Raw genomic sequence first — 13,407 nt, 5'->3', positions numbered from 1 at the left:
GGTTTTTATTATTTTGGTGCAAATAATAAACATGAGTGAGTTTACTGTTTATGCCAAAGCAGATGGAATATTAATGTTTCTGTTTTGAATTAAATGAGCATAAAAAAGTTTTCCTTTAGCAATAGAAGAAAGACATAAAAGCTAGAAATCTCATTTTAGCACATTAATGTCAATATGAGGCTTCTCTGGCTGCTTGGTCTCAGAAAACCACTTGAGCTGAAACTTCACTGTTTTATCAAATCTGGCAAGTTAAGCCTCATTTAGACTCAAATTTAGTTAGTGTGGACTAAAATAACATTGTCTAAAAAGATTAATTTAGGCTCAAAAGACTGATTCAGCATTTCAGTCTCTCAATGTTCCAATCAAATATGCAGCATCAGATTTTTTTTCTTAACCACATTAAGGTACTTTAAAACAACTAAAGCAATAAAAGGTTAAATGTTTAGTGTTTTCATCATACAACACACTAATAAAGGATAGATGTGGTCACAGCAATGCAGACATTTTTATTAGAAATATATTCTTATATTTCATGGTTAGATATTTTTGCTTTTTGAAGATTTCATTCTTGGAAAATTGTGGAATTTTGCGTCACAAATGCGTTTCCATTGTTCAGAGTGATGTCATCGCGCCCAGGGCGGCCATCTTGTTTTACACAAACATGTTTTACAGCTATTTATTTATTTGGAATTTGAATTCAGATCAAGAATAGGGCAAAATATAAGCATCAGGCAAATGTTTGAATTTTATTTTTTTACAAAAATAAAGTCAAAATGTGACAAGAATAAAGTTATATGACAATAAAGTCCAAATATTAGTGGAATGAATGAAAATATTTATTATCCATGCGTTTTTCCATTAGACGTTTTACTTGTAACTTTTAATAAATTCTCTTGGTAAATTTGCATCTTTATTCTGCTATTATTATGACTATCTTCTTGTAATTAAACAAAAATGACCATTCTCTGGCCCTATAACTACATTGTACAACTCACAGAAGCGATGACTGAAAGAAAAGCCACTTTTTAAAAATATTTTCTGTCATTTCGTTTTTGGACAAAAAACAGCAACAAAATGTATTTAAATTGGGAATTGGATCCATTATCCTTAAGTCATATTATCCAGCCCTATTTAAAGGTTCATGAAAATATGATTTCACAGTCTGTTAATCTTCCATTTCTGCTTTTAAAAACACTCTGCATGTGAGCTCTGAGGTTTTTCTCCTCCAATAAATTTCCAGCACACTGTAATCCACACTGACAGAGCATTTTTGTTGCCGCTGTGAAAACCTGCAATAACACACCACTTAATTGAGACTTTAAGACACTTGAATGCACTTAAGAATAAGTGGAACGCCGAGGCGTCCTTTTTATCTCCAGCAGTTCTTTAGGTTTGCTGCCAAAACGCTGCTTTGTACTGTCATCTGCAGCAGATGGAGTGGGTCATAATCATAATCCAGAGCCGCTCAGACACGGGTTTTTATCAGGAACGGATGTTTAAAGTGGCTCTTAACCCGCAGAGCTTTCATCTGCCGAACAGCCTGAGTGAGGCCTGGTGATGACCTCTGACCTTCCAACATGACTCCTTGAGGGGGCGTCATTATTCAAACCTGCTGATAAACAGGTGCAGCAATCACTAGTTTACTGCTGTAGTTCAATTCATTTGTTAAATCGCACACAAACTGACATATTTCAACCATTTTTTGTGGTTAATTAAGTTTTTTTTTTTTTTAGAAGATTTTAATCTTACTCACTAGATTTTGAATGCAAATATGTCAGCTTGATAAAAAAAAAAAATCCAAGGTACTGCACTAAAATGCTGAGTCAGGGGGGCTCGTTTTACATGAATTACTGCGGTCCACTCAGTGAAGCAAACATATTTGGTAACCGTGGAGACCGCGGAACCGTGGTAGCCGTGGAAACGCCAGACTTGGCTAGAAGCTGATTAAAAGCGTTTGAGTTGAGCAGTTGAGCAGGAAGCATTTGGGGCCGCCGGGACAAACGCCAGTAACCAAGAACCTTCATCAAAAAGGCATTGTAGGGAGTTCCAGAAGTGCCAAAAAAAAAAAGAAAAAAAGAAGAGTATAGATTGGAGAGGCTTTCTATTTCCCCCCACAAAAAAGTGGCTAGATTTGTTTTACTTATTTATTTATTTTTTTTTTTTTTACACCTTATTTCCAAACACTTGAATTGGAGTCAAACAATTTCTTACTGTTCAATTATCATTAGATTTTAAAAAAAGCAATTTTAGACATGTAAATATAAGTTTAGTAAGTAAAAACACCGGAAATCCCCAGTTTGTAGATGGTGCTAATGGCAAAAAACCTTTTTTTTTCTTTTACTAAAACTTCTGTAAATTGCTTTACCTGAGTTTTATCAATCTTTTATCAATCTTTGCACAGGCAATGTGGCTCTATGTTTTACAAATGTCCGTAACCTTATTTATAATATTTCTAAAAGGTTAAGACTGTATTACTGTATAATGCACAAAAATTATTTCGAGTGGAAAAAGTATCCAAATTATTTTCCATATTTTCTCTGAATCTATAGCAGCTGCTGTAATTTTGATAAGATTATTGAAATAGAGTGTTGTGACTTGCACAGGAAACTAAATTTTTTAAAACACATATTTCAGAAAATCTTATGGAGCTTTGCATTGTTGGATTTGAGAGAGAGAGAGAGAGAGAGACAGAGAAAGAGAGAGAAGACAGGTGCTTGACAGCCAAATAAACAGGTGTGCAGATGAAGTAGGACTCCACTTCATTTTCAGCTTTATTTATTATGTAAACATAAATTAAACAAGCATTTCACCACCATCCGTATCTTCATCAGGGCATCTTGTCACTCTTTCTGTAAGATATTTTCTGTTTGTGCCAACACATTTTTTACTTCCACTAAATTTCCCATTAACTCTCTAAACAGTCTTTAGCATTTTGTGGTTTAGCCTGCTTGTGGAGGTTTGCTGGAGAACCACCTCAACCATCTTCATTATGACTGTTAGCCATAGAGATATTTTTGTTTTACAAAGATTTTGTTTACGAGTCTAGTGTAGTAATTTAGTATAAATTAACTATTTCAATAATATCTGTGAGGGCAATGAATTATTACAACATGCAAGCTTCACTTTTTGAATGATTTCTACGTTTCTACACATTTTAACCTAAGGGAATTACAGGTGGATAAAGTGGAATTTAGGTCTCTTCTTTGTTGCAGCAAATCAAGATAAATCAAAATAAAAGTGAATAAAAAAATAAAGTTTCTTACCTAAAAAAGCAATAAGAAACACAGCAGGAATAAGCTCCATTTCTCCAGCCTGAAAGCAGCTTCTCAATAGACAGGTTTGCTCTGTTTCCTCTTTAGTTATTCCCGCAGAAATCCCGGTTTAATCCAGAGTTTGGAGCAAATTATCCTTCGAAATCCGAGCATCATGGCAGAAAACAAACCTCCCGTTGGGTAAGAAATAAAAACCACCCAAGGTTGGCAGGAAAATACGCGCACATAGAAACCAAAGGCGAGTCCAAAACGCTTTTCAGCGCTGCAGCGTCTTAAATGAGGCAGCTCGGTGGATGTTCGCGTCCTTCATGCGCCCCGCGCCCCGTACGAGTGTTTAAAAAGTGAGTCCAGACACCGGAGTCATCGCTCCGCCCGAGGAGAGACTCAAGGGGCGTGGAGGTTGTACTTTAGTGCCCCATTTGAGGTCCAGACTGTGACGGGGAAATGGTACTCATGTTTCTGTGGCGGCACAGAAAAAAAAACAAACCCCTCAACATTTGATGTTTAAAGTGCAGCGCTATCGACTTGTGATAATCCTATGGAAGTCCAAATGTGCCCGAATTCGATAAATTAAATTCGGACTTAAATGCACAATAAAATTTTATTTGACACATGTAACTTAATTAATAAGTTGCTTGGCTTAATATATTGTGGTACTTTTAAAAAATAACTAATTATTGCTATAAAAAGGCTGATAGAAAAGCACACAGAAGCAAAACATGCATCAAAAACAAACATTTAAAACAAGTAAAAAATAAATAAAATTGACTTCCTAAAAATTCAGAAGAAATTTTTTTTTTATTGAATTAAAACATTATTTTTATATGGTTGGCAAAAAATACTATAACTACTATAAAAATAATGACATACATGTCATTATTTGAAAATTCTTGCAGTATTTATCTTTGCTTAGACCCACGAGTGATTTGAGAAAGGTTGCTGGATGATTGTGGTCATATATAATATAAAATTAAACTGAGAGACAAAAAGCTTAGTTATAAAAGTGGAATACTAGGTCATACTAAAAAGAAAAAGAAAAGAAAATTGAGAATAAAGTTGTAATAATATGAAAATGAAGTCAGAGTTTTTCAAGAATAAAATCATATTAGAAAAATAAAGTCAAAATAACACCATAAAATAGTAGTAATGAAAATAAAGCCAGAATATTTCAAGAATTAAGTTGTATGACTTTCTTGGAAGTCATAATAAAACTACAACTTTATTCTTATATTATTTTGACTTTATTGTCATAATTTTATCACTTTTTCCTCATATTTTTATTATTTTTATAGAATCCTTTTTGCTTTAGCTTATATTTTCTGTTAGATTTTTTTTGTGTACGACTCTCCGCAAAAAAACGCAAAAAAATCACTTCAAGGGCCACAAGTGGCCCACAAACTACAATTTGGGCAGTCCTGATTTAAGGCACAACTGTGGAAAGAAGTGAATTTTATCTTCTGTTTCTGATTCAAGCACATTTTGTGCAATACGGCGCTGGGATATTGTTTGCAGTGGGAGGTCTAAGTGCATGTTTTCACTCAGATACTGAAGTCCGGGAAACGGAGGCCCCACCAATTCAAAAACAGTATTTCATGTGATTAATCTCTAATCCTCCTCCTCCTTAATCAGAAGAGCAAAGCTCCTGTGAGGGACTTCTAATTAATTTTCATTGTTTGGAGTCTTAAACTCCTCATTGCCGCCTTCCTTGGTCCTTGCTACGCTCCACAGTGTTTGCTCTTTTTACTCTAATCGTGGATCCTCGCTCTGGGAGACTGATTCCAAGCTTACAAAGTCCTTCTTTTCTCATTCACCGGAAAAGCCGTTGAGCAAGATCCGGACAAACGCGGGATTTAGAAGGAAGCCCATGAGGGGTATTAATAAGAAGCTCTGCTTTGAGGACAGGCTGGAGGCTTGTTCTGCTGTGCTGACCCCTCTGTTGTCCTCTGTGGCTAATCAAAGCATCGCTGCACCCTCTTTGTGCTGCAGCAGGAATGAGATCTACATGAGGTGGAAATGAGGCGGCTTTGATAGTCAAAGGTAAGCCACCCGAAAACCTGCTGCATTCGGGTCAACCAGTGTCACAGGAACTCAGTTGTGCTGATTATGAGTTTGCCTCTGATTGATGGATTTCTCTCCAACATGTTTTTCGCATTAAGCCGTCTTCATTAGTGTCGCCAAACATGCCAGCGCAGACGAATGTGTGCGGGGACATTTCAAAGCTGCTGTCTCTCTGTTTCTTATTAAACCAGCGTTCTGAAGAACTGGATGACTTTGCTGTTTTCTGTTTTCTCCGTGTCTCGATGCAGACCCTCGCATCATGTCTGCAGGGTGCTGTAAAGGCGGAATGAGGAGGGAGTGGCGCACGTCGAGCATAAAAGTCCCACTGAGTTATGAGATGTTAAAGGGAGCCTATTATGCAAAAATCCACTTTTTGCGTGTTTTTGTACCTCTATTTGGGTCTCAGCTGCTTCTAAAAACAAACCAAGCACTTAAAGAAAGCACACCCAGACATCGCTTGGCAGTACATTTATGTTTTCTGGTGTCTGGAAAACGAGCCATTTCAAAAACCTGCAGATTGTTATGTCACATTCGACGGGCACTGGACCATTACCTAGCAACCCAAGCTGAGCTCCAGCACTTTTGTTCTGCAGATTTTTACTGCTGCATGCACTGTACAATAGTTGCTGGAAAAGACGAGTGTTTTGTTGTTGACTTGCCATCCAGAAATCACTTGCTGCATTCTTGCTGCTTGTGCAGGAGGCTCCACTTTTGCTTTTCAAAGATGTCTGGTTGTATCTGTTTGCAGTCATTTTCATTTTTGCTGTAAACATTGAGTTGGGGATGTGGCCTGCAGCAGCTTATTTAGGTTTAAAGTAAGAAGAGGCCTTAAAACAGCTCATTCTGAGACAATAAGGGAATATTTTTCACATCTTCTTGTAAATATTAAGAAAACGCCTTGCAAGAGGGCACTGAACGTACAAATATAGAATCATACTCCAAAGATCGTGCAGCTGTAGGGAAGATGGTTCTCTTTTGTGACCGAAAATAAACGCACACAACACACTTTTTAGATCTTAATTTATAATAATAATAATAATAATAATAATAATAAGACATGTATCGTTTACCTTTCACTCCCCAATATGTGCTGCTTTGTGTTGGTAAATGGTATAGATGGGAATCTCTTACTATCTCAGATTCAATTTAAACTAGATTTTCCAAATCAAAACAATTATTCATAATTTCTGCTTTAGTCTATGGATTTGTAAAGGTTTGTTGTGATCTACTGCAGTGCGCTTTGCAAGACAGAATAACTAAATGAAACATTAAAGTGCCCAGGATTAGATGGAATCACTGAGTCCCTGAAACAGTCATGGAGTTTGGACAATGGCGTTGCAATTTTCATCCAGACGTTTTTTACCCATTTCATAGACTTTGTAGTTATTTAGTGCAGAACCGTAACAAAACTTAATATAATACAATACTTCCGTTCTTATGTCTCTTGTGGATACAAAAGCCTGATACTGGACGCTGTTTTTTCAGCTACAAGAAGCGGACTATTTGTAAGTAAAATATCAATATTGCCATCGGAGCGCATTTCGTTGTTAAACACGGCAACAAATATTTGCTTAACGTATGACGTACCTTGGCTCAGCTGTAGCTTTGCTCCATTCATTGGCGGTGTTTCGGTAGTGTTAAATATTCATTTTCAGAACAATTCACTCAGTGAAGCTCATGCCAAGCGCGGTCGTCCCTGGCATTAGGTTAAAACCTAAATTAATCCAAATGTCCGAATGTTGGCCTTCAAAGAAGACGGGCGGTTGAACTTCTTCTTCTTTATTAGATTTTGATTGCAACTCGTATCCATTAATGTTGCTCTACTGCCATCTCTTGGATTTTGATGCTGAGTATCTTTATTCAAACTCTACTAATGAGAGCAGTATTTTTCAAAAATACTAAATATATTTACTTTTGGCTAGTGGAATTGCCGGGTTGTTTTTTATTTTTATTTTTTTTTAGCTTCCTCTTTGTTTTGTTGCTTTTCGCGCAAGCGCACGTTCCAGTTAAGGCTGCGTGGTGACGTCAGAACGTCCCGTAGTTACAAAACGGAGCCCGATTTCGGGGACGTTTTAAATGAATTCAGAACCGTAGAAACAAAAATCCTGATTCTTATGTGAATCGATTTTTTGGCTCTCTGCTGATGATTTAAAATCAGTTTATGGGACAAATAAATCTACTTAGATCCACCAGATTAGCTGAAAACAAGCAAGGAGAACCAAAACAAGAGCCGTCTCATAGTGTCAGATATTGGTCGGCAGGAGCAGAAGTTGCAGTGAAAGAGCGAAACACTGAACAACATGAAGAGGATAAACCTTCAGGATCACATGTAGGTCAGAAAAATATACAGACACAGGATGATATCTCGGCCCCCTTCTGTTTCCATCTGGAGACATCCAGCAGTACAGTATGATACAACCGTTTCTATGTTTTCATTGTGTTTCAACGTTGTTTCATGCACACACAGCATATCAAGCAGTCATGGCTGAGTACAAAAAGCACCAAAAGAAATATTCAAAAACCCCAAATAACTGTTGATGAAAACAACTTTAAGAGATTTGCCTTATCTGACTCTAGCAAAATACATGGAGATTATGTTGCTAATATCTGCTTTTCATGAGTTTCTGCTTCCTGAAGGAGTCCTTCAAACTGTGTTATTCAAACCAACAAGCCTTTTTTGATCATTTGTTTTAAACGCATCAGAAAACCTGTGATTCTTCTTTTTTTTTAAATTACAATAAAAACACTGAATCAAACATGAGAACGTTCTCCTGAACTCGGCTGGCTTCAAGTTCAGTTTCAACACAGCCAACATCTGCTGCCTCAAAGAGATATTACACAGTTAAATCAGTCCAGGCTGGGAGCCAAGAAATGGAGAGAGATGACAGAGGAGGGAGGTCTGGCTCAGAAAATGTGCAATAAGAGATCCTATTGTGTGGAGCTCCTGTGAAAAAAGAAAAAGCTCCCTGGGTCAAGGATAAACTGTCCCTTAGGATGAAGGTGTTGGTGTTCCTTGAAATTGAAATAAAAAACAACCAATCCATGAAAATGACCAAATCTACTCTGATTTCTAAAAGCAAACTTTTGTCCAGAAGAACATCTACTCTTAATTTTTTAATGTTTTGTCACAGTAAAACCACAAACTTCAGCATATTTTATAGTGATTTTTATCAGACAAACCAACACAACGTAGTGCAGGAAAGTGTACATTTGTATTCACCTCCCTTTATTCTAATACTACAACTAATGAATTAACTGCATAATAAATGAAAATAAGCTTGATAATATTAGTTCATGTTACTTGAAGAGCTATTTTGTTTATAGAGACTCCATAATGCATGTTGTTATTTCTGTTTTATTTTAGATATTTAACATATTTTTTATTTGCACTGTAAAGTATTGTGTACAAAACTAAGATTTATTGATCTTTGATAGCGCGAACTTGCAATATTATGCCATTATGTTATTTGGAAATGATCTCAAAAAACATTATCATTTATCGCTGTTATCATTTATTTCAGTGGCAATTTATATTCAGTAAAATGTATTATTGTGACTTGCATAGTCATCTAATTAGCATATTTTGTCTCAGTGTAATTCCAGCTGTTGTGTGAAGAGCTTAGAGGACAAACAGCATCATGCAGACCAGGAAACAAACAGGTCAGGGATCAAGTTGTGAAGTTTAAATTGGAGTTACATTTTTAAAAAAATCCAGAATTTTGAAGATATCAAAGAAGGCTGTTTGATCCATGTGAAAATGTAGAGCTTGGTACAACTGCAGACATACCAAGAAATGATAAGAGCCACATGTGGCCCCAGGGCAAGGTAGACACAACTGGTGGAAAAACAGAGTCCAAAAGATTCTTCTGCATTGTAGTAATTCAGCTGGAATAAACACAAATACCTGCCACTTTTCAGATTTTATTTTTTTAAGAAAATCATACAATCTTTTTTACACTTAGGAATTAAAGGTGACAATGTTTACACTCACATGTGAAAACGGCTGCCGACAGATGTGCAACTATACAACCGTATATCTCTGCAAAGCATTAATGGAGCCACCTGCACAACCAACAAGAAATCAGCAAGTGGTTTCTGAATGGTAAGAGAACAGAGCTCTTCTCTTTTCCAGCAGCCATTGTACAGCGCATACAGCTGTAAAACCAGCCAATCAAACTTCCTTGAACTCCACATGGGTTGCTAGGTGACGGGTGTAGCTCTTCTGAGGTTGCTAGGTAACAATTGTGACTTAATAATGAGGATGTTTTTGAAATGACTCTTTTTCCTGCACCAAAAAAACTTTTTTTTACTAAAAAACAAAGTTGGCTGTTTTTAGAAGCAGTAGAAAACCAAATGGAAGTATAAAAACATGCAAAAAGTGAATTTTACATAACAGGCCCACTTTTGGAACAATGTTGTTCTGGTATAACAAACAAACAAAATCTTATTAAAATACATTAAACTTTGTGATTCCAATTTGATAAATCTGGTAAAAGTAGAGCAGCGTACATACTATTGCTGATCAGTGCGTATAATGCAGCAACATAAGCAGTTTGGATATAAATGATTATTTCCTGAAGCTCTGATTGACAGAAAATGGAGCGAGATGTGATGCAGCGCTGACAAGAAAACACCCGGCTTTGCAACAGGAACCTAACAGCAAACCCGAATCGCTCACAGAACCCATTAGCTGTCATGTTTCCTCTGATGGATTGTTTACCTTGTGTGGTTTTCAGGACTGCCGAGGCCGTTTTCCGGTTGTGGATGAGAACCGGCTGCTCCCTGTGGCTCGAATCAGAAGAACAAAGTGAAAGCAAAGGAGAACTGATGGCTCCAACTAAAAATAAGACCAAGTACTGTAAATGCAATAAAAAGCATGATACAGCCCTGTAGTTTTTTCGTTCAAAAATGACCCAAAAGTGAGCGAAGCAGTTGCAGTCCCACGGTGGAGTGAGGATTTTTGTGGTTCCTGTGGGCCTCTGACCTCATCTGACGGGCCCCTGTCTGTGATGCCAGCATACAGGCTGACTCTGCAGCTCTCACAGGAAACAGCCTGTGATTTATACTACGTGTCCAACCAAAAATACACACGATGCACTATTTTGAAGCAATCAGTCAGAACATGTAAGTGGAGAACGTAAAAAAAAAAAAAATCTGTCTGTGCACAGCAAAAACACAAAATCTTGACCAAGTTTATTTGTTTTACTTCTGGTTCAAATATCTTAATTCACTTGAAATAAGATAAAACTAACTTGCATGTATATTTTAACCAAGATATCAGAGGTTTTTTTCAAGTCAATAATTTCTTATTATTGATGAAAAAGTAATAGTTCCACTGGCAGATTATTTCATTTATAACAAGATATTTTTCCCATGATATAAGAAAAATAATCTGCTAGTGGAACTAGCTCTTTTTCCAGCCATACCAATTAATTATTAACTTAAAACAAGCTCTTATATCTTGCTGAAAAGTTACTTCTAAGTTAATTTTGTCTTGTCTCAAATATACCAAGATATTTGCATTAGAAACTAGACAAAAATACTTGATAAGATTTTGTGTTTTTGCAGTGCTGGAACCACAGGTTAATGTTGCAAAAGAAAAAGTGATCATTGCCTAGGCAAAAAGTTAAATGGATGGAGGCATCTTTCTACAGAAACTGGCCCCTTCACACAGGCAAAATGGAGGAGATTCGTTAAAACTAAACAGATCAGGAAGATAGATTTCTCTTCACCGTCAAGAGATGGTGTATGTGTATGTGTTGTTTGTGAGCATAAAGTTTCTCAGGTATCTGCTGATGTCTGGACCTCAACACTGAAATAATTCAGCGACAGCCCGTTTTAAAATGAGCCTGCTGTGCATTTGTCCAGACTAAATGACTGCTGGTGGGACTTGGGTTTTCTCACTGCCTGAATACGAATAAAAATGAAAATATGTCAGCTTTAATGAGCTCACTGGTGAGACTCATTGAAAGAAAAACAGAGATGTGGTAAGGAAATGTTATAAAGTGTGAACTGTTTCCAGTGGCTCATGACTGAGAACACAGACACTTTGGCCTTTAGATACAAATTTAAAAAGAATATATTTAAAAACATCCATTACACTATCAGCCATGTTTCCTGCCTTTCAATGCCAGAGGATTTAAATACATTTTAGTCTGCATTTCTATATGTTTTATGCCAATAATGTGTCTGGATGTTTGACTCTTTTTATTGTTTTTACAAATCAAACATAATCAACAAAATTAGGCTTTTTTGACCAAAATTTACAAGAAAAAACTCTTAATTATTATACCAATAATGTAAAATTGATCTTGAAGTGAAAACTGATTTCTACAAAATAATAATAAAAATATTTAACAGAAAATAATTTTCTCAAGTGCTTAACTGTTGCAGCAGAGATCCGATAACAATTTAACTTTATCTCATGCAAAGCTGTGCAGACTCTCAGTCTACAACAATGAAGATTCTTTCAACTCGGCATGCTGACTGTTTGAAGAAGCTGACAGTTCAGGAGAATCGGATCTGGTCCCTGAAAAATTCAGCTACTTAATAGTTAAAGGACTGAATTTTCAGCTTGAGGTGATCAGACTGTTCAAAAGTAAAGAAAAAGACTAAAAAAAGGTGATGGTAGGACAAAACAAAAAGAAGAATAACATACAGTTTTATACTTTAATTACAATACACATGGAATAAATCTATCAGACAGAGGCACAACAAAAGTCACACGTGCTTCACAAGTTGCATTTTCATTGAGCATAAAATTGAAATTACAAAAATAAATTCACATGATAGAAACACAACAATTAAAAAAATGAGGCAGACGCTTGTTTTTAATTACCTATCATCTGAACAAGCTCATTTATGTGTGATTTTAATTGGGTTTCTTATTTAATGGAAAAACCATAATAGCAAAGTTGTGGTTTTTCAACATTAGCGGAATGCAACGTAAATGCAGTTAGTGCCAGAACTGCAAATTCTTCCTTACTTTAAAGGTAGTTTAATATTAGACTAAATGTCAACTTATCTGAAAAATATATATCTATGATTTATAGAAAGACACTGAGAATTCATTTCTAAAAGCAGCTGGATGCAAATTCTTTATATCGCCACTTAACAAGAGTTAAAGGATTATAAATAAGTCAAATACAATTTATCATCTTATTTTTGTTCAAAGGATTTTCTCCTGGGTGGTAAAAGCAGCTGCATGGCTGATAAATGCTTTATGTCCCTCAAGGATATTCTGCTCACTAAAGGAAGAAAAGAGGCAGTGAAAAAGACTCTTGGGATGTTTCTGACAAGAAAGAGAGGCGCGATTATGACGGTGGGAGGTAAGAAGGCGTCCATCACTCAAATTCTCAGTCTGTAATGTTGGTTTTAGTGGATTTATTAAGTGGCTTGAACCTCTTTTAATCACACACCCTGATTATTTTATTTATGGCAGGGATTCACAGAGATAAAATTTGATCTAAACAATATGACTGAATTTCTGTTTTGACAGTGAAGGCTCTTGCAAATGTTTTTGATTTGGGAAAATGAGACGGTTCCTGTTTTACTGCAAATCATCACTGTTCCTCATTTTGCAGGGGCTTGTAAAATATGTCTTACTGAGGTCTAATCATGTGGAAATGAAGTAGCTTTTGTGGAACATCAAGTCCAGACTTTAAAATATGTCAGCTGCAACACACTCCCGTTCTGATTATCGTATGTTTATGAAGGTCAGTGCTGTGGGATTCACAGTGTTTGACTAAGGAAGGACAAGGCTTGTGAGTTTTTGTTATAACTATCACCTTCTCATTTAGATTTTTCATGTTAAAAGATTGGCCTCAGAGTGGTGCAGTAGTTAACACTGGTACTTTGCAAAAAAAGGTTCTCATTTCAGATCCCTGCCTTTTTCTTTCTGCATTGAGTTTGGGTTAATTGCTCACTCTAAACTGCTCTCAGGCATGAGTTTGTGTGGTTAGTTATTTGTCCAGTGAACCTCTTGACCTGTGATAAACTGGCAACCTCTCTAGGCTGCAGCCTTCCTCATGCCAAATGAGGATGAAAAGAAAATGAATATTAAAAGAACTGAATTTTA

The 13,407-nt window shown here is 36.3% G+C and overlaps 1 protein-coding gene across 4 annotated transcripts in view; it reads right to left on the bottom strand.

The window, feature by feature from the left end:
- Positions 1-13,407, bottom strand: part of LOC122840869 (protein APCDD1-like) — a 56,223-nt gene that overhangs the window by 20,035 nt on the left and 22,781 nt on the right. Inside the window, exon 3 of one of the 4 annotated variants that reach the window (XM_044133636.1) lies at positions 10,051-10,118. In XM_044133636.1, the coding sequence (XP_043989571.1) occupies positions 10,051-10,118 (68 nt within the window). Of the gene's footprint in view, positions 1-3,263; positions 3,601-6,917; positions 7,206-10,050; positions 10,119-13,407 lie in introns of those variants that run through there. The other 3 variants (XM_044133637.1, XM_044133639.1, XM_044133638.1) reach the window with 3 other exon arrangements.

The sequence above is a fragment of the Gambusia affinis genome, linkage group LG12, assembly GCF_019740435.1.
Source record: "Gambusia affinis linkage group LG12, SWU_Gaff_1.0, whole genome shotgun sequence".
Lineage (NCBI taxonomy): Eukaryota > Metazoa > Chordata > Actinopteri > Cyprinodontiformes > Poeciliidae > Gambusia > Gambusia affinis.
This window is presented reverse-complemented; position numbering and strand designations above follow the sequence as displayed.